The following is a 27992-nucleotide window of genomic DNA, read 5'->3' as shown; positions in this document are numbered from 1 at the left end:
TAACCAAAATACAGAATGTCTTCCCTTCAATGTATTTATTGATGTACTGAACAATAAAAACAAAATCACAAATTATTTCAAACACAAAAGAACATGTACATCTTGTTTTATACTTATTTAAATATTTAACATAAAGATAGTCATTAGCACAAAGAAAACTGAAAAAGTTCAACTAAAGATTCATGCACACACATTATGCAGTGGTTTGCACAGCAGAAGCTCATGAGGAGAGATGGGAACACCAACACGGGAAAGCTCTCCATCTCAGCCTCATGGAGGTCACCTGCCACATTATATACCAAAATAAACAAACTTAACAGTCAGCTGTTATTCTACTTAAATCTTTAAACGCATGTTTTAAAACTTAAACTATTTTAAGAAAACAAAAAAACAAAAAACAAAAAAACAAAAACAAACATGAAATATTTTCCTGTCATCTCTGTAAAGTCATGTTCGCATAATGTCACTCAGACCTTGTGTGTTTTGTTTGTCTTGAAGGAGACCTGTAAAACCCGGTCCCCAAGCCGGTATCCATTCAAACTGGCGATTGCTACAGCAGCCTCATCGTAGTTTGTCATGGTCACGAAGCCAAATCCTTTGCACTTGTTTGTGTTGAAGTCCCGTATGACCTTTACATTAGTCACAGCACCAAACGGGCCAAACATCTGCCAGAGGATGTTCTCATCAGCATCCGGCGCCAGATTATACACAAAAATGCACCAGCCTGTGCCAGCGTGCCCAGGGAGATTGATGCCTGCCAGGCTGGTGACCCCGTCAATGGTCATGGGTGAGAATCTACTGCCAAAAACAAACACAAAAACTGCATTTCAGCTAAAACAGCAATAAAGGCTATTTTCTATGCTAGTATGCCGCCAAGCATCCATACTGTTCCTTTAGTAGTGTGTAACATACACATTTACATCTTTAAAAAAATAAAAAATTAATAAATAAAAATTACATAGTATTTATTTTTTATGCATTATTAATATTTAAAAAAATATATTGTATTTATTTTTTATTGAAATGCAGACAGTGTAATTTAGTCCAGAAAGGATCACTCATGACATTGAGCTCAGGCTGATCTGCAGTGATGGATTCAGTGATTTTAAAGTGATGGTAATGAGTAATTGTTTCATAATTTTCCATTCTGCTCAAAGGAATGTTTAGTCTGCTTTTTAAATTTGGCCCAGAATTCTCCATTTCAAACCACAAGTATCTGTGATAAAACTAGTTTAGTGAGATGAAACAGCTGACATGCTTCACAGAACTGATGCTGAAAACTAGAGAAATCATTTGTGATTTGTGGATTGAAAAACCTAATACACAATCATGGATTTACTGCATTAAAACAAACTGTACACATGGTATTTAGCCAGAAATGTGCTACATTCATATTGAAAGCTACATATTATTAATAAATATATTAATGAATGTATATTTTAAATACACAAGTAATGGAATATAATTAATATTTGTTGTGAAGCTATGGAAGCGCATTTATTTTAATATTTTTTTCTTTGTTTTTGTGTTCAAACTGTTTTTCATAAATACCAGTTTTATAGAAAATGTATTTTCCAGAATATTATCTAAAAATCAGGGTTTTTCCTGCATAGAGAATTTGAGGCGGTTTTCATTTATAATTAAATGAGTCTTAAATCTCTCTTTTGTTAAAAAATAAAAAAATAAAATATTGAGAAAATCGTACCGTGAAATCAGTATTGTGAATCGTATCTCATTGCAAGTTGAGTGAATTGTTACATCCGTATCCATTACACTTCCACGTCGAGTTCTGTACCCAGCAAACCCAGAGAAACATTTCTGCACATGAAACATGGAGCTAATAAACACACTATTACGATAGTATATAGTTTGTATAGAATTTTCATGAGTTTTGGGGTATTTTCATAATAATGAATGTTTACATGAGAAAAGCTAAGCAATTAGCTTAATATAAAAGGCTGCAAATAACTTTTTTTTTTTTTTAAATCCACATTAAATCGTAATTGGAAGTTATTTCAAACACTCAATGGTTGTTTAAAGTGAGATCTGAGTTAAATCGTAATATTAATCTTACAAAGAGTGCCCCTTTTAGCCGTTATGTTGTATTTAATTTAATGTTCAACAAGTTTTAGTAAAACTTGTTTTAGTAACTTGATCATTAGAATTAGAACACCTAAAATATGTTGCATGTAAAAAGTGTTTGTTTCTGCCAGTTGGGTGGGTACAATGTGTGCACATGATCAGGACGGTACCATCTCCGCCTCATAGGTCTTGCTTTTCATTTAATGCAAGGAAGAGGCTTGTCTCTGGAACTTTTTTACAGATTCTTGACTATGGGGATGTGGTGTATCAGCATGCCTCTTCTTATCTTCTTGCCTCTTTGGAAGCTGTGTATCATGGTGCTTTAAGATTTATTACGGATTGTAAATTTTCTACACATCATTGTATACTTTATAATAGAGTTGCCTGGTCTTCACTTGCTGTTCGAAGGAAAATGCATTGGTATTTACTGATTTACAAAGCTATTCTGGGTTTTTTGCCATCCTATCTCTGTTGTTTGATTCACCAAAAAGTAGTTGTTAATTATTCATTGCGTTCCCAGTCTTTTTACAATCTTCATGTACCTTCAGCACGAACTAATTTAGGTAAAATTGCATTTGAATATGCTGCACCGTCAGACTGGAATTCTCTTCAAATGAAACTGCGGCTAAACCAGTTGGTGTCTCCTTGTAAATTTAAAACACTTTTGCATGCAATAGAAAATGATTTAATGATTTGCAAATGCTTCTAATGCTGTAATATTTTATTGTTGTGATGTATTGTTCTTTGTCGTACATGTATTTGTATAACTGGGCCACCTATCTTGGCCAGGACACTCCTGGAAAATAGATTTTTAAATCTCAGTGAGGTTCTCTCCTGGTTAAATAAAGGCAAAAAAATAAAAATTTTGAGCCACAAAAACCCTGATGCTGAAATTTATATTCCAAAGAAATACGTCAATAATGTAATTAAGTACAAGCCTGCAAAACATGCACAAAGCACACACTTTTGGCTTTGTGTTGAATGACAAGTTCATGAGCACAAGATTATTTGTATAGCACATTTCCCATCTGCCGGTTGTTTCAGTTTCACTTTAAACTTGTTTCAACTTAGTATTTCAAATACAATGTAACTTATAATGAATTTATATTTATTTTATACTATTTTATATTCAGGTTCTAAATATTGTTAAATTCAGAATTTATTCTGGAATGATGGTAACTAAAATGTGTTTTAAAATGCATGTTTTTAACATTTACTAGTTTATCATTGTACTTACTGGTATTTTATATCATCTCTAAAATGTAATAAAATGTGATCTACACAACTGTGATTTTGTTTTTTACTTTAGCAATGCATTGAGACTCATATACTTCGAAAATATATCAGCTAGAATCAATATTGTTTCTTTTTGCGGTTCATAGTATGTACGATACTTTGAAAAGTAGTTAGTCTGGAGCCCTGCCATTTCTAAAATCAACAACTCACTGCTTTAATAGACTTCCCACAAGCAGCAGCTCAGATTAACGTACCTCTTGACTCCATATGCCATGTTGAGCAGATTATCCAGCCTGAAACAAACACACACACAATGAAATCACACTCGAGTCAAAGTCAGTTCCAGCGCAGTGAGTGTGTGTCAGCGGGTACCTGAATCTCTGGGCCTGCTGCGCCAGCGGTCCTGGGTAGCGTCTGTTGGGTGACTGGTACAAGTGGGACAGCAGCGCCTGGCTGCTCTTCTGACTGGGGTTGTTGGCAAACTTCACCGTGATTGGCTCGGTGGCACCTGGTGGTTTCTGTCCATTCAGCCCTTTAATCGCCTCCTCAGCCTCAACACGCCGGTCAAATCGAATGAAGCCCACACCTCTGGACACACCTGAACACCACAAAAAAATAAAATAAAAATACTGTAAATCTGACTAGACTAGGATCTGTTTTTTTTTTTTTTGGCCAAATTAAATCTTTAATTTTGGTTTATGTTAAAAATTCCATTTGGAGCATCACTAAATCACATCATACACACAAATATTCCATATTCCAAATATATTGTTACATAATTATATTCTTTCACAATGATTTTCATGGCTATATGATATAGTTGCCATAGTTTTAAAGTGTCCATATTATGGATTTCTGAAAATGACTGAAGTGTGTGAATGAAAAGTGAATGAAAACATCCTGCAAACGTTTAAATCTGAAAGTGCACCATGTATAAAGTTATTGTCTCTCAAAAGAAAGCGTCGACTCTGAATCATTGAAACGAGTCGTTTTTAAAAGAAATCCCAAGCTGTTTCATGTTGACTCAACATGAAACATTAGCATATTTCCCACCCACTTGTTGGTCTTTTCACTTTGGTCTGAACGAAAATGCCAATTCATTCTTTGCCACTAAGTGCTGCTTTTAGAGCGTTAAAATAGCCGTTTCCCCGGTAACGCTGTACACAAAGCAGCACTGCACTCACAAACACTGCTTTATCAGGCATTAATGAGACCAATCGGACCAATCACGCAAGTGGTGATTAGCGTTACGCAAAGGAGGGCTTTGGAAAAATGAATCGTTGAGCAAATTGTTTGGGAGTCGTTGAGCAAATAAGGTAAAAATAAATGCATATAAGACAATGAAAATGTTTTTTGACCTTGCATGCATGTCAACCTGTTGTTGGGGACTCATAATATGAACCTTTCATTACCCATAATAGGGGCACTTTAATATAAAAGATCTCACCTGTGACCTGATCCACGAGGATCCTGGAGGTGATTATGCGGCCGTACTGAGAGAAGAGCTGCTCCAGCTCTTTCTGGGTCATCGTTTTAGGAAGACCGCTCACGTACAGATTAGCGTCACGGATGGAGGCCGAACTCGGTCGAGCAAACGACACCTGCTCACAAACACAAACTTAGTACACATCAACACACATGAGCAGTATCTGTGACAGCAGCCTCACTTCGGACGGACCTTACCTTAATTGTTTTAGTCTGCAGTCGGAGACCATTTAAAGTGTTGATGGCTTTCTCTGCATCTTTGGGTTCTACATAGTTCACAAAGCCGTAACCCAGACTCTGACCTAAGCACACAAACACTCAGGTGAGGATTTATGAGCACTGCGGTGCATTATGGATCTGACCATCAAAGTGTCTAACACAGGAAGTACGCTGTGATGTGCACACAGGTCTGTGAGGCGAGCTGCTGATGGTGACGTGTATAAAGCCTCCGTAAGAGAAGCATCAGGGTTACTGCAGACTCTGAACAAATGAGTCAAATATTTTTAGCAAAGGATTCAAAAGATTTTTTTCTGCAGGTGGACAAATGAGTACAAAATTATAAAGGAAACTGAAATGATTCACTCAAGACTTATTTAAAAACAGTTGATTAATGATTGACCTATACATTGGCTGATATGTGGGATTTATGTGGATATTTGGCCGATAAGATTTTCTGTTAGGACCGTACGCGTCAAAAGTGGGCCTTTTTTGACACCACTTAGAACTCAAGCTGCATTTTTTAGTCTACTGTAACTTGTCAAATTTTTATTAGACATTAAACAAAAAATCTTTGGAAATCTTTCAAAGAATCTTTTGCTTATGCAGCGGTTAGATCCTTTGAAGTATGCATTTGTAGACCGTCTAAAAACATGAGTACTTTGTGCATGATCCATCCATGCAATTTAGGTGAGTTTTAAAGAATTTTAAACTATGCTGTGCTATATTCAGTTTGCCATTATTTTTTGTATTTACTGTGTACTGTATATAAAGTTCCCATTACCTGTTTTTTATCTGAGAAAATACGATTACCATGCAGCGCACACAGACATATCCACTTTTTTGTTTTTTTCATTTGTGAAAATGCAATAACAGGATTACAGAATCAAGAAGTTGCTATCTGAAATATTTGGGGGTGGGCGATATAATACACAATTAACCGGTAGAAATTTTTCAACCAGTAGAGATTTTGGACTACCTTTTCTATCACACTCATGTGATGTTGCTGTGCTGTATCGTCTGCGTGCGTTTTTAAGCACTGTGGTTTAAAAACAAACGTATTGCCCGTTTAAAAACAGCTAATGCACGCACTGTCCGAGAGCGTTTCTGAGCGCTGTCTGAGGCGCGCGCATGTGAAGACGCTGCTCATAGAGCACAGGAGTATTGAATTTAGTTATTTTTGATGCTTTATAGGCATCAAAAAAAGAACAGTTAAATACACATTTGTATGTGTCAAAATGCCCATCTTTGAAAGTATCCTCACAGTAAACACAGTAATTTAGGCCTAAAGTGAAAGCAAACAGAAAGAAAACGTAACAGTATATTGTATCCGGGCAGCTCTTAAAGTGACAGCAGTCTAATATTCCTGCTGTCTGCCATTCATGTTAAACAACAAAAGAGAGAAGATCTCTCACTGCTCGACTAAATCACTTTTTATTTTTTCTCCTATTGCTTGTAATTAGATTCTCACTTAACCACTGACCATTTACTTGTCTTCTGAGCGCTTGTTTTTCTTTTATGTTTATTTAGGCTAGTATTAGTTTTTTATGATATTGACAAGAATTATAAAATTTCTGCCATATCAAAAAGACTTTATTTAAAGCAAAAATAACTACTGTGATGTATATCGTTAAGATCATAAGATTTTGGTCATATCGCCCAGCCCTAACTGTATTTATATTTTTTTTCCTTTTGATTCATTTTCAAATAATGTATTTCTAATTCTGTAGATACATTAATTTAGCTGCAGCATTTATATTAATTTTTTTTTTACTATCCTTAAGTTTAATAGTGTGATATTGTCAGCTTTAAATACCAGCCATTGGCCACTCTGCTCTCTAATATCATCAATATCAATCAATCATAAAAGCCCTACTGGTCAGAAATCATTAGAGACAGCTGTGAATACCAGTGATTTTGTCCCGCACAAGTTTGCAGGACTCGATCTCTCCGATGCTGCCAAACAAACTCTTGAGCTCCTCCTGCGTCATGTTCTGTGGCAGGTAGTTCACGATCAGGTTGGTTTTGCTGTCCTCAGTGTCGTTGGACATTTCCACAGGTGACGTGCAGTTGTTCGAGATGCTGTTGGGACCGTTGCTGGTGGTACAGCTTGGCCCGTTAGACAGCTGCGTCTCCATGGCAGCGATCACCTGCTACAGATGCAAACACACAGAGTAAGTGAAAAAAACAAGAACACTTCAGATTATTTAAAATGTAGAATATAGTCACATATTAGTAATAATCTTTCCACAGTCTGTGTTCGTTTTAAACACATCTCTGTTCTGCTTGCACAAGTAATTCTCTCTGCCAATTCCACAAATTATACAAAGAGAATTATGATGTGGTACATTATGGAAAGGTGAATTTAAAAATGGAAAAGAAAAAAAAGTCCCTAAGAGTGTGATTTGTGCACAGTTTCCTCAGTGTGTTTTAGATTCAAATCACGGAATCCGTTCATACGAGTAATTTGCGCAGTAATTAGTTTTTTTCTAAGTGCTGTGGCTACGGTATATGTAAACCTACCAACATCCGTCACCATGAATTATTACGAGTGGAAAAAAAGTTTTAGTCGCATAACACTGGTTAAATGGAAACTTTTTTTTTAAATTTATTTATTTATTTTTTTTAAATCGCCATTCATAAAATATCACAAAAGTTTTGCGCAAATCTGTAATGGAAGCACAGCTTGTGTCAGTAAAGATTACAGTGACTTTTACCTTCTGTAATAAGGGCTAGAAAAATTACCTCAGGTATTGCTAGTCCTGTGCAAACAATATGTACATAAATATTCTATCACTTCCTGTTTAAAAGTAGTTTTACACGGGAAAAAAGTGTTCAATGTGGCACACACAACGACAAGACAGCGCTGTGTAAATCGAGTCTCACTGTTGGTTACAGCATTTACTTCCTTTTTATTCATGTTTTTATTTTCATGTAGGCCTATTTATTTTCAATTAGTTTTTTCTTGTAAGCACCTGAACAGAATTACAAAATCAAGAAGTATCTTAAAAAAAAAAAAAATACAAATGTTTATTTATTTTTTTTACAGATTTTTGGTTTTACAGGACCATGGAAATTGTACTTTAAATCCTTTTAGCAGGCTCCTCCCTAGGGGTGTGCAATAATGGCAAAAAATTCTGGCAAAATATCTCTCAATATTTTCTGAAATTTGTCGATAACGATAATTAGACGATATTTTGCAGAGCATGTTATTGTGCTGGTATTTTGGCAGGTTTAGGACTGCAGTGGACAGCTGACTCCCCAAGCTTTTGATGTTCTTCATACTCTGTGTGGCGATTAGTTTGCAGGAGTAACAGAAATCAACTTTTCCAATAACTTTAAATTGAATTTTACCTTTAATGGCCATTTTTACCTTCAAGGCCATTTTTTTAACCCAATTAAAATGCATTCATCATCTTGTGTGCCAAATTGTTAAATTTAAATGAATAAATTCAAATATTAAAGACACTATTGGCCACTGAAGTGGCATTTAGATACATTTACACAGGCTATTTAATGCAGGACTTGAATGTAGTTAACCTGCATTTATAAATGCATAATGTTTGTCTGTTTGCTTGTTTAAAACACTTAATACTGACATTTGAAATGATTTTGGGAAAAAAGGGAAAATCTACTTTAAATATAAACCTAAATCACCAGTCGGTGGCGGCAAATCACTGCATGAGTGAGTCACAAACTATTTTTTAATTAAAAGTTTTGTTCAAACAGATGATTGATTCAGTAACGAAACACCATTGTGTGTTATTCAGAGGCGCAAAACAGTTCTGCTGTGGCTTTGTTTGAAGCTATTTTCGTTGATGAAATAATGCAAAAACAGAAATTTGTGTGTAAAATAAGACAATAAGTCTTACTAATAAATGTCACTTAATATTAACTGAACTCTTCAAATCAGTATCAAATTTGCGGATATTTGAAGAAAAAAAAAAAAAAAAAAAAACTGTACTCTGTGTAATATTAACTATATCAGATGATACAAATATAAAAAGACATAAGTCATACTGCCCCCTTATCCTGAATTATGGGGGAATTCTAAATGTATTTTAATAGACTAAATCACGTTGTGAAAACATGCACTGTAAATGAGCCTGCACAGTAGTCTAACCTACATCTCTGTGCACTCTCTGGGTGTTTTTGCGATATACTAGATATGAAATCACATATCATTTGATCAACAATTATGATATTATCGTAGATAAATATTGCACACCCCTAATCGTGCCCCTAGTGGCTGGTGTCAAGTATCATATTACATTTACTACAATATTTTATAATCAAAACTTTTTCTAATCATGACAAAACATTGTTGGAAAGGTGCGAGTCTCAATATTCCATATTTGGTGGTTATTTGTGATAGAAGTAATATTGTGACAGGAATTCATACATTAGTAATGGGAATTTTTTTTTATTTTTTTTTTAAATCGATGGAGTTAGGGTGTCATCTGGTGGTTATTTTTGGTATACTGCCTAAAAATCTTACAGGAACCTCAAATTTTTGTAATATCAACTTCAAATGTTGAACATATCTTTAGACATACAGCTTTGATTTTATAGCAATTTTAGATTCAAAAATATTTTGTAAATTATTTACTTCATACAAAATTAACTGTACCATACATATTCTTTATAGTCAATTTAAAATTCTTTATTCTTAATACTTTCATTTGACATGTTTTCACTTATTGTTTGTCAAAAAAAAAAAAAAAAACAACAGGTCTACATTCCAAAGCATTATTGAATTTCAATCATTAAAGTTTGGATAGTGCATTTTCACATCTGTGTATACTGGTTGACCACTAGTGATGGCTTAATTTTTGTTTTATTTTGTCTTGATTTCCCTAAATTGTATAATTTACATATTGCTTTCCATGTTCAAGGATGTTGTATCGTCTAAATTTTAAGGTAGGCCTACTTTGCACAAATACTGTATGCAAGGGAAAATCCATGGGTGTGCATTACAAGATTTGAATGAACAAGAAACCAGTCATTTTGGCAACAGTTCTTTAGATCTAGCATTCTGCACAGTTTAAATCAGACAGAGATGAAGTAGTTTGAAAGGATAGCATGCATTTGAATGAGTTAACAGAGCGAGAGAGAGAGAGAAAACGTTCTCTTTCGTTTCTTCTTGTGGTTTAAAATCAGGTTAATTTGTAGTGACATCTTTGTTTTTTTGGGGTGTTATCCCATAGAATTGTCACTACCGAAACATGTCATCATTGTTTCGTTACGGTAGTGACAAAAGGGAACACATAATCCTCATATTTGGGGGAAATAAACAATTGTAGCACAGTTTTGCTTTTATTTATTTATTTTTTTGTATTTTAATATGTTTTAGCAGTGTTTTGGTATGCTAGTTAAAGTTCTGTAATGTGATAGCTACCAAAGCATTGCCGTCACTACAGAAAATGTGCAGTCACTACCGAAACATGTTTTGTCAAAAATTAAAGTATACAGAAATATCAACTAAGATGTTATGACAGTTTTTGGTTCAATGTATAATCAAACTAATGAATCCTTAACTTTTTGCCTTTTACAAAGAAAAATTGGATTCAAAATACAACAAATCTATAAATTACACTTGAAATATTGTTAAAAATGTAACTGTTATTGATTTGCCTCTGAAAAAAAAAAAAATAGCAAAAAATATATTTTCATCTAGATGCAAGCAAAATCTTAATAGGTCAATATAGCCCTTCTAATTAAATTATCACCACTGCGTTTCGGTAGTGACAAATTTGAGGAGAGGACAAATATTGCAAAACTTTCTGATAATACAATATGAAAATTAGCTGCACAATTACTAGAAATGTGTACCTTGGATATTATACAATTTGCATACATACAAATTTTTTTTTTGGAAAAATATTTTTTTTTCCCAAGATGTTTCCAACTCTGTCTTTGTGTATGGGCCATTCTACAGAATTGGTCCATTTTTCCCAGAACGTTCTAGAATTGCAAACCGCAACCTCTTCACCAAACTAAATGACAACTAAACATACAAAAGGTCTTTGGTAGTTTTTGCCAGTCAGCGCATCGCCATGCCCCATGCTATTTTTTTCAAACACATTTTTGCTTATGTGAAGGATGCGGTTTCAAAAGTGGATGTTGGGACATGAGAAGTACAAAGCTTTCTTTACATATTAAATAATAGTTTAGCAACCAAATGTTTCATGCAAGGTTTCATTCATGGAAACGATTCCAAATGAGAGGTATGTGAGCCTACCACGAGATTCAGTCTAGGTTTAAAGCTGCAGTCCGCAAGTTTTGCTTCTTTGTCGCCATCTCTGTTTGAAACCTGCAACTGTAGTTATTTGTAGAATTATTTTCTTCACGTGGGTTGTGCGTCGGCACGGCTCCTCAGCGCAGATTAATCTAATGTTTTGATGTGTGGCTGTGAATACTGTACTTTGGAATCACAGATTCTACGTCTTGAAGTATGACCCAAATAAGAATGTCAAATTTTGTCAAATTAGTTTCCACTACAAAGGTGGCACAGAAGAACACTAAAGTGGCATGTAGGTATATTTTCAGAGGCTCAGAGATGGCATGGATGTTTTAAAATCATAACACTGCTGAGAGATTGTTTTAAATATAAAATTTTGAATATAATTTATTTTTTTTTAATTGAAATGATTTAAATAACTGAAATGACACTTTAAAAATAAAAATAAAACTGCCAGCAGGTGGCGGCAAGTCACTGATTTTATCACTGAATCGTTCATTCAACTGATTCGTTTGAACGGCTGATATATTTATATAGGAACGAAGCAAGTATCTTTATGAATGGGTAATTGAATCATTGACTCAGTAGATTCGTTTAAAAATGCACGTTCATTCATAAACATCACTGTGTTTGCTTGGAGATGCGCAGCAGCTCGGCTGTGACTTTGTTTGAAACTATTTTCGTTGACGAAAGCGCAAAATCAGACAACATTGTTAAAGTCATTCAATGTAAGTCACTTAATATTAACTTAGTTTATTGAATTGTTGTATTAATTCAGTATCCCATTTGCATTCCCTTAATAATTTTTAATAAACTTTAAAAGCCGTCACTCACTTCAGTTCATCGCGATCTCACAAAGTTCCATTATAATCAACAAAGCTCTCTACACTGCACAACGAATCTCTTACACCCGGTCTACACTTTGTTTGTTATAACGAGAGGATTCGTGAGCTTGCAGAACTCGGCACTGAACAAAACTCCAGTCATTTTGAGCAGTGAGTGGATTCTGATTAACATTGCATTCAAGGAATCAACAGATATGTCAGCGATACATTACTCAACACTGCAAACACTTCAATCTGGCCTGATATTTGCTCAGCTGACAGTTGATCAAATTAATTTCTAAGCAGTTGTCCAACAAATACCCAAAATCAGAACAGCTCTAGGTTGTGTGACACTGGACTGACAGTGATGAAAGAAGGAAAAAGTCCCACAAACCCCAGTCCACGGCTCGGCTGCCCACGAGCCACTTCTCAGAAGAGAAGCCACATCACACAGCCTGACTGCCATGATGGCTGGAGAGGACGTCTGCAAACAAGAGCACATCAGAGTCAGTCACTTACACACGCACACTGCTCCACCATCAGCTCCCTACTTGGAGAAACACTGCCACTCACACACACTCATGAGTAATGGTGAGGCAGGGAGCTCACTCAGGCCTCGACATATGTTTTATGTCAATGTTTTAGCACAAAAATGTTTAGCAATATTAAAAGGTGCTGTATGTATTTGTTTGACTGTACTAAAGCATAAAAATACCATACGTTTGCAGATATTTAGGAAGCAAGCTAAGATCACACTAGGGATGTAATAATAAATGTCATGGGATGTCATGATAAAATTCACCACTGTTAGTATTACGGTTTCATTTTTTAATTCTCATTAAAACCGTATTCGATTACCGCGATTTGAACAACTCACGATAAAAATACTGTCCAGCATAAAGCACAGTTTTCAGTAACAGTCTCAGGTGCGCACAGCAGCAGAGTAACTTAGTTTCGTTTTGAGTGAAAACACGGCGGAAAAGCTGCTTAATCGCAATACTGCTTTGTTTCACGGAGTTTACGGGAAACAGCTGTATTCAGCTTTTCCATATGAAGCGCCACCTGCTGTCAGAGAGTGGATTTACAGAGACTTATATTTACATTCAGCCTGTGTGCAGTTTCTGTCTGGACAAAAACGGACCGAATTTGCATGCCCTGCTGTAAATATTGACCAGTTGAGGAAAAACAAGCTTATGTGGATTCCACACATTTAAACAATTCAGATAAGTTATGTAGAATTATTTATGGAGCAGATAAGATACACAACCATTTATTAAATCAATTACCATTTTGACTTAACCCTTTTCTTCATTTAAAGGCTGAAAAGTGAGGTTTACCTTTATATAAAACTTTTTCAAAGCTTTATTTGATCATTTACATTAGATATTTGAACATGCTATTAAACTGGATTTTAAATGACAACTTGACTGAAAACAAACATCATTGGTAATGTTATTGTTTTAGTGATTATGCAAACAAAGAGTCATTTTATTTGTTGTTTGTTGATTTTTTTAAATATAAAAGTTGGTGAAGGGATTTATGTGTATGTACTTTTTGAACATCTCCAGCACATTTTAATAATACTGTGATAATACTGATAACCGTGATCATTTTGGTCACTATAATCGTGATAAGAAATTTTCATACCGTTACATCCCTAGATCACACAAAACAAGGCAACAGTCAGTTACTCTGCTCTGAAATATGTGTTCCGTCTCGGAATGTCTGTTTTTGTTTTGGTCTGTGTGACTCCGCCCACTGCCAGTTTAACCAATAGTATTTCAACACGCGAGTATATGCACTTTAAAAACACTCCCGTTATAATCAGTGAAGGTGTCTGCACTGTATGATGAATAAACCTCTTATACTTACTAGGGGTGGGAGAAAAAAAATCTAAATAAAATCTCGATTCACCAAACTATCGCGATTCTTTTTAAAACGATTTAAAAATCGATTGGTTTTCCTCAGAATCGATTTTTATTAAATTATTTTATTTTTCCTAAGAGGTGGTGGAGAGAAGTTAGCGCTTTGTAGTTCCAGAGGGCGAAATGTATCGGTGTTCGACTTGAAGCAGCACCGCGCAGACAATCAGTGTATAACATCAAAGTACCGCGAGAGCGATTCGAAAGCACGCAGAGCCGTCTGTTCTCTGTAGCTCTCGCGGTGCTTTTATGTCATACAACGATCGTTGTGCGTGCGCAGCGCCACGCGAGAAAGCAAAACCATCTTCCAGAATTCTTTCTGCACCTTCACATTTGGAATCCCAACTGCCGGGAAACATGACTAAACATGACTGAAACGGTATGCAAAGTAACAAAGCACTTAAATATAAAATAATAAAAAAATAAAAAATAAAAAACGCAATACATATCGTATCGGCACCCAAGTATCGTGATGGTATCAAATCGGGAGGTAGGTGTATCGTTCCTTCCCTAATATGGATTTTTGAAATGTTTTCAAATAGAAAGCAGTTATTTTAAATAGTAAAAATTTCAAAATGTTACTGTTTTTGCTGTACAGTGGATCAAATAAACAGGCTTGGTGAGCAGAAGAGAATTCTTAAAAAAAAAAACATTACAAATCTTACTGCTCAAAAATGTTTGACTGGTAGGTACGTCGCACATACATCTGCCCTTTGTTGTTTATAATGAGAGAATTTGCGAGAGCAGAATTCAGTCAGCGAGCGCTGAACAACAAAACTCATCTGAAGGCCTCTGATTGGCCGTTGTGTTCATAAACTCAACAGAATCGTATGTGATTGGTTATAACGCGCAACACTGTAAAAACGCAGAAAAAGAAATGTAGTGGAACAAATAATCCCTAATATTAATTCGATAAAATTAGTAGCCTGATAATAATAATAATAATCATCGCCTTGCTATCAAAGGCATCAGCCATAGGCGATATCTCTGACTATCGTCAATACACGATACTATTGTCTATTGGCACAACCCTAAGTAGAACTACACATGGAATCACTCGTTTCTCTTCCCGAATCACTCACATCTCACCCTAATATTTTTTCACACAGGGTTTATTTAGGCTATATAATCGTTAATTATTAGCAAATTTTATCTTTGTTGGGAAATGTAACTAAACTTAGTTTAGTTGTTAAATTGCGTAATATTGCTTTCCATGTCAAAGGATGTTGTGTCTTTTCAATTTTAATGCACTTTGCCCAAATAATACTGTGTATGTAAAAAAAAAAAAAAAAAATACGGATGTGCATTACACGATTTGAATGAATGCCATGGAGGTAAGAAACCAACCAATGTGTTTAACTGGCAACGATACAGAGATGGAGGAGTTTAAAGGGGATAGCATGTATCTGAATGAATTAAAAACAGAGAGAGAGATTGTGTGTGAATTACCAGCATACGTGCTTTCTCTCTAATAATAGTAAAGCTGCAAGTTTAATTACGGTAAACGTACCCATTAAGCACACTTCCATTTTTGAGATCAGATTCTAAAAAGAAAAAATAATTTATTATCCTACTTGATGACTTAACCAATTTATATGTTTGTTACTACAATACCTCCTATAATTTCAAGTCAATCAGATCATTGCACGCCGAGATACGAGTCTCCATGTGTTCACACTGTCTGGCGGCCATTTTAAAAGCTGTCTAAAAACTTTCACCAAAAGAGGAGCACCTTAAATGTGCATTTTTTAGATGTTTAAGCCTTTATTTTGGGTAAGTTTCACTACTTATTGTAAAATTAAGAGATTAATGTTCAGACTTTTGCATATTATAACCTGGAACTTGGATGTGGGAAATAATTACATTAGATACAAAAAAATAGTTTTAGCAACACAGCGCAGATGCTACAGAACACAGTTAGCCGACTAGCTTTATAAGATCGTGTGCTACGCTAATATATTACTTCACAGGCATTACTGGCTTGTACTTTTACATCCATAATATTATAAATTGACAGTTTATTGCTGGTCTGTGGTTTTACACTGCTGTAATTTTTAAAGATTTCATATTATTTTAAGGTGAGTTTAAAGGGTGCACTACTATGAAAAATCACACAGCTTCAGACTGACATCAATAAGAAAAAGTATAATTTCATAGATATTGTTAATAATAGTTGTTCATATTAAAATATATATATGAACTTAATACATGACCTAGACTATTTATTTAGCAAAAATCCTGCCATTTTAATAAATATTACATGAAATTTATTAAAAATTGTTGCTGCTCCAATTAAGCTCAGTGTGCTCTCTTTAAGCTCTTCCACATTGAACGTCTACGTAAATACTTCATAAACAGACTTTACATATTAACTGATGGTTGTCATTTTAAGTTAAGTTAATCGATTTTCTATGTATTCAGTCGACTCAAATCTGCAGACTGGCTCTGATCTTTGGCAACTAGCATCAACTTCTCCAGACTGTACACGATTTTTGCCCCGATTTTCCACAGATTTAGTGTATTCCAGCCTTAAGAGACTATAGATACGTTGACATCCATTTAAAAAGAGGTTTCATAATGAGGCTAGTTTCGGTGTTCATCCCCATGAATTAAATGTTTTATTGGTTTGTCTTATTTGATTTTTGAACATGTTATTTAGCTGAATGTGGACTAGTCTAGATCAGTGGTTTTCAAACTTTTTTCAGAACGACCCTATTTTTTTCTTTTTAAATTGACGACCATTATATGTAATATATATATATATATATATATGAGGAAGGAGGGAAAGACAACTGCGCTACAGACCGATCTCGAGTCCCACCGTAGAGCTCCGGAAGGATGCTCTGTTCCAAAACTCGAATCACTGTCGGTGCTTCTGAAATTATGCACATCTATTCTGACATATATTTTGTCGAGTCCGTAGTTATGATTATCACAATGTCATTGCGATTCTGAGAGAATATGCGGATGTCACTTCCGAAAGTTTGTTGTACATTGGTCCTCTTAGCAGCATGAAAAATGAAACTTTTATTCAAATTCTGAATGGAGGCTATATACAGCAAAGAAAGTGCGCACGGTGCGCTTCCTTAAGAAGCTGTCACTCATTTCAGTTTATCGCGAACTCTAATTCCACTATAATCAATGAATGTCAACACAGCACAATTAATCTCGTATTTTCATCACCTACACTTTGTTCATTATAATCAGAGGATTCGCGTCACGAGCTTCCAGAACTCTGGACTGAACAAGAACCCTCGCGTTCTGAGCGGTGAGTGGATTCTGACTCACTAAAGTTCCTCTGATTGACCATTGCGTTATAGAAATCAACAGATATGTCTCCGATTTGCTACAATGTACAACGCTGCAAAAACGAGTGCAAACACAAATACAAATTTGATTCTGACCCGAGGCGGCTTTTTGAATTTAATGATGTATATCTTAATTGAAATGCTTTTGTCATTTAAAATTAATTAAATATTTTTGTGTGAGAGATTAATATTTTATAATAACATAACTTTTTGTACTGAAACCAATATCATGTGCACTAAAAATGTCTCGATGTAGATTTTAGTGAGCTTAATAGTTAAGTTTACTAGGGTTGGGTACCGAACTCGATACTTTTAAGGGTACCAACCGAATTGCGTCAGTACTACAGAGTACCAATTCACATGAAATCGTTCGGTACCAAATTTCGGGACCCGAGAACGAATTTGGGCGCACACCAGAGAGAGAGACCCGGTGACATGATGTCACCCTTGCAACTCTTTAAACCACAACACACAGGGCAAACCGAAATGTTCTGAAGCGTGCTTACATTTCTAAGGTCATATGGTTTTCGCAAAGAGGCGGACAGGATGGCGGAGTCCATTCATAAAATTTACTCTATAGTGCGGAATGCCACGGAATTCATAATTTCTGGATGAATAAAAGACGCTGTGTCACTTAATTCAAATCGCGATATGAACTATTGTATGTGAATAAAACGCAAAAAGACGGTTTAAATATGAATCCTGCATGTTCCGTTAGTCTCGGTATGTATGAATGGCAGAGACGCGGTTTTGTTTACTACACAAATACTGAAGCACACGTGAACTTGCGATGATTTTCGGACTCTGCACTACATGAACTTACAGGCTCTGAGAGTCACTACATGAGAATTTTACCGTTTCATTTGAGAAAACTAGCATCATATCCAGGGGTGCACATAACTGGTCCGCAGGTCCGCATGCGCGACCAAAATTAAAAATGCGCTGTGTAGGTAAGTTCTGACAGCGCATTAAAATAATGATAATAAAAATATTAATAAAAATATTAGCATTTTATTTTTGTTTACTATAAAATAGATGCATTTGTATTTAATACTCCCTTTTTATTTTAAAATAAAATAGTACTATCACACTTATTTAGTTTATTATTTTTAGTTAGTTATTTTATAAAAAAAAAAAAACGAAATAAAGTGCAATAATATTATCACTATTATTAATACATTTTTTTAGAGTTATATTTTATGGGTCACACTACATGCCATAGACCATGTGAGGACCAAACCAAATCTCCAGGTTCTTATATGAGAGCCAGGCTGAAAAACTTGTGCACCCCTGATCATATCATACTGTATACATACAGAAACCTGTCAAAATAAAAGTGTGGTTTAACATGTAACAAATGTATTACTCTTGTATTACTTTTGTACAGTATAATGAACGTCTTTACATATTCCATTTACTGACAAATTTAAATAAAACAATTAAATGATAAAAATAAATTACAACCACATTAACAACTTAATTATAGAAAAAAAAACACTATTATTAAAACCTTTTTAAAGGAATATTCACACGATTTTTCTTCCATGTATTATTTTAATTAATTTGTTTGCCAAAAAAATAAAAGGGTTTCATTTTCATTTGATTAAAAATAAATAAATGTTTCATGCCTTCAAATTTGTAGGGCCCTATTGTTCAAAATGTTGAAATTGAGAGTTTTTTTTTTTCACTGAAATAAATGTCTTTGTTATTACACGGAGAGTAAAGTACCGAAAAAAGGTACCGTTGGGTACCAGTACCGTACCAGTTCAAATGTGAACAGTACCCAACCCTAACGTTTACCCTATTTCAAAATCAGACAAATTGCAATGTCATTTCAGCTTCTCAGTATGCTATGAAAGCTATTTTAATAGTGTTACAAATTGACAACGTATTTAATTTTACATAAAGGCGCATCCTGACAGCAAGTGAGTCTCCATTAAATTTCACTTGCGCATTAAACAGACAGAGCACAATAGAATCGCAGCTCTATAATTGCGATTAAAATATACACTTTCCTACAATCACTTTTGATGTCCGAGGTGTGTTTTTTGTTCTGATAATGCACTTCTGTCATGTTGAACTGAGATAATATACCATAAACACAGAAACACTTGCTCTGTTTATTGTTAATGCTAAGCCAAGTATCTGTGCGGACAATAGCTGTTTCCATCCACCTATTTTCCTGTGCATTTAGGAAGATCGCATTTAAAAAAAAAAAAAAACAACAACAACATCATCATGCTGGATGGAAATGCCAAGATGTGCATAAACTCTAAAAATGTGCATAAAAAATAAATAAGTAAATCTTATGCGCACAGTTGAGCAGGATAAACTTTTTTCTTTTTTTTTTCTTATCGGATAAAAAGTGCATAAACTACGATGGAAACATTTACCGAATAAATTCCTCCATGCGCATCAAAAGTCATGTGACTTTGCGCTATGAGACAGGATAACTTGACTAGCAGCGTTCACAGCATCCATGTTGTTATGGTAGTTCTGAAATGCCTGAGCATTTGACTGTCGTCAAAGTATTTCTGTATAATTACACGACTGCGTTCCCAAATAGGGATGCAGCGATTATAGATTTTTTTGGTACGATTATAGTCTGAGGAATAATCACGGTTTCAGGATTACGATTAGTATGCATTTATTCACTTCACAACATAAAATCACATAAACACTCTTTAGATATTAAAGTGTTATTTATTGCTGCCTTTTGAAACAGAAATAACACAGTAACCAATAATACGGCACAAAATAATAATACTAAAGAAAAAAAAAAATCCATCTCTCCTATTGGAATTAAAAAAGGTGACCTCTGCTCTGTAAACATCCATGTCAGTATTTCCCTTTTGAAAATAACAAATGTATTTGGTGTTTTCATTTCATTCCTTCTACATTTCTTTTGGACCTGAGGTACAGAACTTGGAAAGATGGTGAAAAATAAATTGACTTATGAATAATACTATAACAGGGATGATAAATCACAATATTAAGTAAGTATTATTAATATAAGACTAATATTAACTTTACTTATCCCACAGAGGACACTGTTACTAATAAACTAAACCATTATTGTAAATCAACTGTCATCCATACCTATTCATTTTAATAATCTTTATTCATCTGATTTTACATATGGCCTGAGAAAATCATGTCTATTATTTTGGTTTCTGAGATCGAGATCAAGCTGCCCACACAAACATTTAGGACAGAAACATGTTGTCAACGCTGCCCAGCAACTTTCATTAATAAAATAGCTTAGATACTGGATCACTACATTATATTAATCAGCAAAGAGGGGGTAAAACGACTGTTTAAATAACTAAACTCAAATCTTCATTGTTTGTAGTGCAGATGCAGGTAGGCTAATTCACACACGCTCTCTCACCGCACTATTTCATCTCTGAAGCGGGCAGAATGTTAGTGCTAACGAACTTCGCGTCAGGTGGTCCTTGCCTTCACGTCGTGCATTAAAATCGTTTATTGCACAGCGAGAAGAGGTTGTCTAGCCGTGCATTATCCCTAATGTATTCGCTCTTTAACAGCAATTTTTACGGCAATATTTAAATGACGCCCTGGTCATTCTTGGTGTACCCAAAATGGTCCCACACTATCGACTTCAGTCATTTCTCTGGTGGAAATAAAGGATAGCTGTTTGGTTCCTCTGTCATAGTTAATCTAGTAGCCTCAGTGTCTCTGATAAGCACAGCATTTTAAGCTGGTACACCGCTAGAGTAGCTTTGTTTTCGTTTTGCTCATGTTTCAACAGTTCCATTACGTGCAACAGAAACACTCGATGTAGCGGAGCCTTTACGATTAATTAACCGTGACGTTTTAAAGCGCGGTTAATCGTAAAACCGGTTAATCGCTGCATCCCTATTCCCAAACAGCAGCATCCACCTCTGAAAGCAATGACAGCATTTATTGTGTTTCGTCTGCTCGCTCTCAGGCGCAAATAATTTATTATATATGAATACTATTATATTCAGTGGCTTCTAGTTTTCTTTGATATTTAGTGCCAGTTTATCAAGTGACGATTTTGTTCTCTTTGACTCGTTAGATGGAAACAGTGCTTTATTCGCAAATTTTTTATGCGGTATTCCAGTTTTGGATGGAAACATAGCTAATGTCCTACATTTTTTAACTAATGCTTTGAGTGTGTAATTTAAAAAAAAAAATTCCACATTACTTTGTTTGTTTTTCTCATTTGAACAAAGAAAAACTTCAAACTGCCAATTGCGCTGTGAAAATTTCCCCACTACAAAACCTAACATTCAAGCAAATATTTATACTGCTTTAACCAGACAGATCCTTCCTAAGCCCAAATCCATTTTCCCCTCTCTAAGCATTCAATTTCATGCCGTAGAGGCACCTGGTGGCCTAAATTGGTACCACAAAATTCTCTCTTGAAAAAAAAAAAAAAGTTTTTAAAGAGAGAAAAGGTTTGATAAGTGGAAGAAAATATTTAATTTGTGATCCCATTTGAACTGCTATTTATTTTTAAACCCCAAGATCAATCTTTTTCTGTTTATGCACAGATAAACGCATCCCCAAACATTATTTGTGACAAGCTTTCCATCTGATAATCAAATTTATCTTTTAAAATTGGGTATTTCATAGCACTTGTGGATAGATCCTGACCACCAAAGAGTGTGCATCACATGGAGCCGCCGCTGTGAGAAATGACCCACAGAACCAGTAATCAAGTGATCACCAAACTACAGTCAGAAAGGAGCTCAGAGGAGGAGAGTAAGTGGAGTCATGAGCTGAGATTCAGATTCAGGTGTTGGGTGTATTCCACCCAAAAATTAACAGATGTCTTTATTCATTCATCCTCACTTTGTTTCAGACCTGTATGACTCCAAACATAAGGTCCATCATTGTTTGGACCACAACATGTGCCAAATATCCTTTGTGCTCCACACAGGAAAGGAAGTCATACAGGCTTGAAATGACGTGACTGAGTAATAGAAGGTATTAAAAGCAATGTCCATTGCCAATTTTGTCCTTAAATGCATTTACACTCACAATTAGGACATTTAAAAAAGACGTATTCATTAATACTGTAGTATCATTGGATCTATAGTCAGGTCCATAAATATTGGGACATCGACACAATTCTAACATTTTTGGCTCTATACACCACCACAATGGATTTCAAATGAAATGAACAAGATGTACTTTAACTGCAGACTGTCGGCTTTAATTTGAGGGTATTTACATCCAAATCAGGTGAACGGTGTAGGAATTACAACAGTTTGCAAATGTGCCTCCCACTTGTTAAGGGACCAAAAGTAATGGGACAATTGGCTTCTCAGCTGTTCCATGGCCAGGTGTGTGTTATTCCCTCGTTATCCCAATTACAATGAGCAGATAAAAGGTCCAGAGTTAATTTCAAGTGTGCTATTTGCATTTGGAATCTGTTGCTGTCAACTGTCAAGATAAGATCCAAAGAGCTGTCACTATCAGTGAAGCAAGCCATCATTAAGCTGAAAAACCAAAACCCATCAGAGAGAGAGCAAAAACATTAGGCGTGGCCAGAAAAACTGTTTGGAACATTCTTAAAAAGAAGGAACACATCGGTGAGCTCAGCAACAACAAAAGACCCGGAAGACCACGGAAAACAACTGTTGTGGATGACCGAAGAATTCTTTCCCTGGTGAAGAAAACACCCGTCACAACAGTTGGCCAGATCAAGAACACTCTCCAGGAGGCAGGTGTATGTGTGTCAAAGTCAACAATCAAGAGAAGACTTCACCAGAGTGAATACAGAGGGTTCACCACAAGATGTAAACCATTGGTGAGGAAGGCCAGATTAGAGTTTGCCAAACGACAAATAAAAAAGCCTTCACAGTTCTGGAACAACATCCTATGGACAGATGAGACCAAGATCAACTTGTACCAGAGTGATGGGAAGAGAAGAGTATGGAGAAGGAAAGGAACTGCTCATGATCCTAAGCATCAGTGAAGATGGTGGTGGTAGTGTCATGGCGTGGGCATGTATGGCTGCCAGTGGAACTGCTTCTCTTGTATTTATTGATGATGTGACTGCTGACAAAAGCAGCAGGATGAATTCTGAAGTGTTTCGGGCAATATTATCTGCTCCTATTCAGCCAAATGCTTCAGAACTCATTGGACGGCGCTTCACAGTGCAGATGGACAATGACCCAAAGCATACTGCAAAAGCAACCAAAGAGTTTTTGAAGGGAAAGAAGTGGACTGTTATGCAATGGCCAAGTCAATCACGTGACCTGAATCCGATTGAGCACGCATTTCACTTGCTGAAGACAAAACTGAAGAGAAAATGCCCCAAGAACAAGCAGGAACTGAAGACAGTTGCAGTAGAGGCCTGGCAGAGCATCACCAGGGATGAAACCCAGCGTCTGGTGATGTCTATGCGTTCCAGACTTCAGGCAGGGCTTGCAAAATTTCAAAATCCCTGGTAGCCCTTCTGGCAGGTACTCTTCAGATTTTGGTAGCCCGAAAATTAATTTAACTAGCCCGAATTAAAAAATTACTATTTTATTTTTTTTATTTTTTTTAATATAGAAAATCAGATAGGAGTTTAAATGTCAATCAAAAATATTTTCAATACACAAATATCAACAAATATGAAGGAAGGAATTTTATTTCACTATTTACAGGGTATCTGCAGAATTTTTAAAAATATATTTAAGGCAATTTATGACCCATTTTAAGAGCTGCACAAGTAAAATGAACCCCGAATGAGCAGGGTTGGACAATGTCTATGGTAACATACAGTTTTGAGCCATAAAATTACATGATTTACAGTTCAGATACAGGTTCACACAAAAACAAAAATCTTATACAACAGCGTTTCAGGCTATAGACCGTTTTTATGAAAAGGGATCAATCAAACATAATTATGTTAATTTAAAACGTATAAATATTAGTCTTAATTGTTTAGATTTTTAGAAGGCACATTAACTTCTTTCTCATTTACAACTCTGTGTTTGCTGCGTAAAAACATGAGTTGATATTTGCATTGATCTGACCATAAACAGCAAGAAAGGCTTATTGGAAATGCAGATTCATTCTCTGCCACGAGGTGGCGCTTTAGGAGCGCTGAAATATTGCTGTTTCCCCGGAAACGCTGTACACAAAGCAGCTCAGTGCTCATAAACGCTGCTTTATCAGGAATTATAGGTAAAATGAAATTAAAATGCCAACGACACGTTTCTGAGGACAGTCGGTTCCCTTCAGATACATTCACATAAAGACATCCGCGCCGCCTTTTGACTTGAAACATGCCGCGCTCATATTTATTCAATGACATCATTGCCTTATCATTCCGGCGTAATAATCAAGGAACTTTGCTGCCGTACCATGGCCGCAGCAGGCGCAGTGATATTACGCAGCGCCTGAAAGTAGTCCCCAGCTATATTATAACTAGTTACCTAGCTGGGGACTACTTTGACTACTGATTATTACGCCGGAATGAGAGTATAGTTCCTAGCCAAATCGGCCTAGAAAATCGCAACTTTTCATTTTCCGCCGGTCTTAGTACACGATATAACTACAGAAGAGTCAAGTTTTAAATGGGACAAATATCGAAACTCTTTGGTCATTTTTGAACGCGATGCTACTGGTCTAATCCGATTCAATGATCTATGCTAAGCTATGCTAAAAGTGCTATCGCCAGACCCGGAGATCGGCTGAATGGATTCAAAAACGGTAAAACTCAACTTATTAACTCTGGGGGAGTTGGAGAATGAGCCTATTTCCAAAAAAAGTGGAGTGTTCCTTTAACAAGTGGGAGGCACATATGCAAACTGTTGTAATTCCTACACCGTTCACCTGATTTGGATGTAAATACCCTCAAATTAAAGCCGACAGTCTGCAGTTAAAGTACATCTTGTTCATTTCATTTGAAATCCATTGTGGTGGTGTATAGAGCCAAAAATGTTAGAATTGTGTCGATGTCCCAATATTTATGGACCTGACTGTATATGGTGGATAAACTGGATTTAAAAGAGCTATACACTTAAAAGTGATGCAATAAGCAAGTATGAGTTCACAAAGTTTATTCGTTTAAAAACATTGCTGATTTAAACGCCGGTCAAAAAACTATTTTCTGAAAAACTATTAAAAAATTTTATGGCACTAAATAACTTTTTACTCTTTTGGTACATGTATTAAATATTATTGTGCTCATTTTAGAGATGCACCGAATTTTAATTCAGTGTATGTGCTTAAATTTCATGTCTCTTAAAATCAAGTGTGTATTCACGTGCACCGTGCTACAGTACTTCAAAGCAGTGTTTTGTAAGCCTGGTCCTAAAGGTTAGTCAACACCGCAAGTTTTAGATGTCTCCCTAATCAAACACACCTGATTCAACTCATCAGCTCGTTAGCAGAGACCCCATGTCCTGAAACAGGCGGGTCAGATAAGGGTGCAGTGTCTGGGTCCTCCAGAATCACTATTGATGGACAACTATAAGCACTCACAGTTGGAGCAGACATATACTGCTCGTACATAAAAACACATTAAAAACATTAAAAATATATATATTTAAAGATGCATCACTGGCAGTCAAATGTCTGGAAAACAAGACTCACTTGTGTGCAAGCTCCTATAGATTTAACACTGAACATAAAGGCCTCCTGTGTGCATGAGCTCTAAAACTCACAAATGATGCACCTCCTCCAGAACTGAGGTGGACGTTCATCTCTGAATGCAACAGAATTAACACAACAACACTAACTCGTGCACGCATTCAGAGGAGAATTAAACAGAACAAGCGAACTTAAGCTGTCTACCAGTCTATGCCAAGATAATTGAAACTATTTGACATTAACCTCTTTAAGAAAATTTTGTATTATGTCATTACATTGTTTAGAGCATTAGAAAAAATAAATAAATAATATAATATATATATATATATATATATATATATATAAAAAGGACACCGGAACTCAATTTAAAAATAAATTTAAAAAATAAAAGACATGAATGGACATGCATAGGCAAAAATAATAGATTTTTTTTAATCACCAATACATTTTTAGGTTTCAGGATTTTTTTTTTTTTTTTTATACCAAACTTTGTATAAAGATGATTCTCAACCGTTTTATAACAGAATGATTTGATATACCATTTTTCTTTATGCAAAATGTGTGTAAAAGGCCATAAACGGGTTTTCCCATTATATACAATGCATCTAATTTGCATACTAATGTATTTTCGGGGCAACATGTAATGAAAAAAAGTGTAATAATGGGAGTAATAAGTGGCAAGACTTTCATAATATTTCATGGGAATATTGAAATATATTTTCTTTCCCTATTAATTTGTTGTCTCCCCCAAAATGTGTAATAAACATGCTTTTAGTCCCGGTGTCCTCAACTGAGGACACATATGAAATCAAAGTCCTGTTTCCTAACAGAAATTCATATTTTGATTTGAAAACCCATAACATTTTCCTGAGATGTTGATTTATGAAAAACGGTTTAAAAATTTGTCCAATTTAAATAATTACAAAAAAATAAATCTTATTTCCATAAGTGTGTTACATTTGATGACTAAATTAATATCAGACATTTTTGAAGACCAAGGAGAGGGAGCGGTCACGGTGAAACATCCAATCATTTGGTATCTCTGAAAAGCCCTGAATGTGCTCTGTACAGGACATCCAGACTTAAAACTGAGACATGTAACGTCTCAGAGAAATTCACTCAAATATAGTGTCCTCATATGAGGCGCAGGGTCTCAGGAGGACAAACCTCTAGTAATCAGAAAGTGATATTCCTTGACATTATGAAAGATTATTTGAGCAAACACAAAAGGCAGACGAACGTTTGCCAAAATCTCAATCATGTGGACTGTGACCAACCCACACAAAAAAAAAAAAAAAAAAGCAGCGACTAGTCTGTCTAAATTATTCACGGCCTACGAGGTCAGAGGTCACTGGCGAATCAGCTTAAGATAAATGCAAACTCTAAACACAAGTAACATTAAACGCCAACTAAACTCTACTGTAAGCAAATAAAACTTACAAAAATAAGGTGAACAGAAGCATACACTACTACACATGTGAATACAACTAACTTTAGACAAGTGTACGTCGGTAAATAGACAACCCGGATGATCATTTTAAGACGTTATTAGGTTAACCTGCGAACTTAAGTTCGCTTTTCCACAGAAACAGCGCGCTCACTAAGTAACGTTAAGTGTAGAAATATAATAACACTGTAAACATTAAAGAACATTATCTGCCGGAACATTAACGTTAATTATTACAAGTTCTTACAAAGCAACACAAGTGTAAAACGCGCGCCGCTTCTTCATTAAACGCCCAAACAAACACAGCGTATCTGAGAGAAGCTTAATACAAAAAAACGAGTGAAATAAAGCGTCTTTCTTACCTTAATTCGGTTTATAAATTAATGGCGTTTGCTGATGTGCGCGCTCACGCGTTAATGAGGGCGATGGCGGGAAACGGCGGCTCTAAATAAACTGGCATGTGATTGAGCCAATCACGGAGCTCCGTGGCGAGTCGGTCGCTCGCGAGTGAACAGTGACAGGTCGGCGGCACGCGAGGGAGCGGGACCTTTGAGGAGCCGCAGGTGCTGCGGATCAAGGTGTGATGATGAGCGCGTGCGTACTGCTGCGAGTAGCTACTGTATGACTGCGTACTAAACCAGTCAGTCTCGC

General features: G+C 35.7%; 1 protein-coding gene across 7 annotated transcripts; it reads right to left on the bottom strand.

Annotated features, from left to right (window-relative positions):
• elavl2 (ELAV like neuron-specific RNA binding protein 2) lies at positions 1-27986 on the bottom strand. 7 transcript variants are annotated; one of them, XR_009268548.1, is made up of 9 exons: positions 27704-27984; positions 12479-12568; positions 6929-7172; positions 5002-5105; positions 4766-4919; positions 3691-3916; positions 3573-3611; positions 1706-1818; positions 657-795 (listed from the first exon to the last, which is right to left on the bottom strand). XR_009268548.1 is itself a non-coding variant. In XM_058761478.1 (8 exons), the coding sequence occupies exons 2-8, from the start codon at positions 12548-12550 to the stop codon at positions 468-470; spliced, it is 1164 nt and encodes a 387-aa protein (XP_058617461.1). In that variant the 5' UTR covers positions 12551-12568; positions 27704-27986; the 3' UTR covers positions 1-467. The 7 variants fall into 7 exon arrangements, 5 of the variants coding, with proteins under 5 accessions (XP_058617461.1, XP_058617460.1, XP_058617459.1 ...); XR_009268549.1 differs by having other exon boundaries at positions 665-798; XM_058761478.1 differs by lacking the exon at positions 1706-1818 and having other exon boundaries at positions 1-795; positions 6929-7169; positions 27704-27986.
• Positions 27987-27992: the final 6 nt, after the last annotated feature.

Source organism: Onychostoma macrolepis, chromosome 22, assembly GCF_012432095.1.
Source record: "Onychostoma macrolepis isolate SWU-2019 chromosome 22, ASM1243209v1, whole genome shotgun sequence".
Classification (NCBI taxonomy): domain Eukaryota; kingdom Metazoa; phylum Chordata; class Actinopteri; order Cypriniformes; family Cyprinidae; genus Onychostoma; species Onychostoma macrolepis.
Note: the sequence above shows the minus strand (reverse complement) of the source record. Positions and strands in the feature narration are given on the sequence as shown.

What these genes read in the sequence shown, in the direction of transcription:
- elavl2 (XM_058761475.1), bottom strand. Translation starts at nt 12,550, where the DNA reads ATGGCAGTCAGGCTGTGTGATGTGGCTTCTCTTCTGAGAAGTGGCTCG. An exon ending in TGTGCGGGACAAAATCACTG is followed by an intron (nt 5,106 to 6,928) that starts GTATTCACAGCT and finishes TTGTGTGCTTAG; the next exon opens with GTCAGAGTCTGGGTTACGGC. An exon ending in TGCAGACTAAAACAATTAAG is followed by an intron (nt 4,920 to 5,001) that starts GTAAGGTCCGTC and finishes GTTTGTGAGCAG; the next exon opens with GTGTCGTTTGCTCGACCGAG.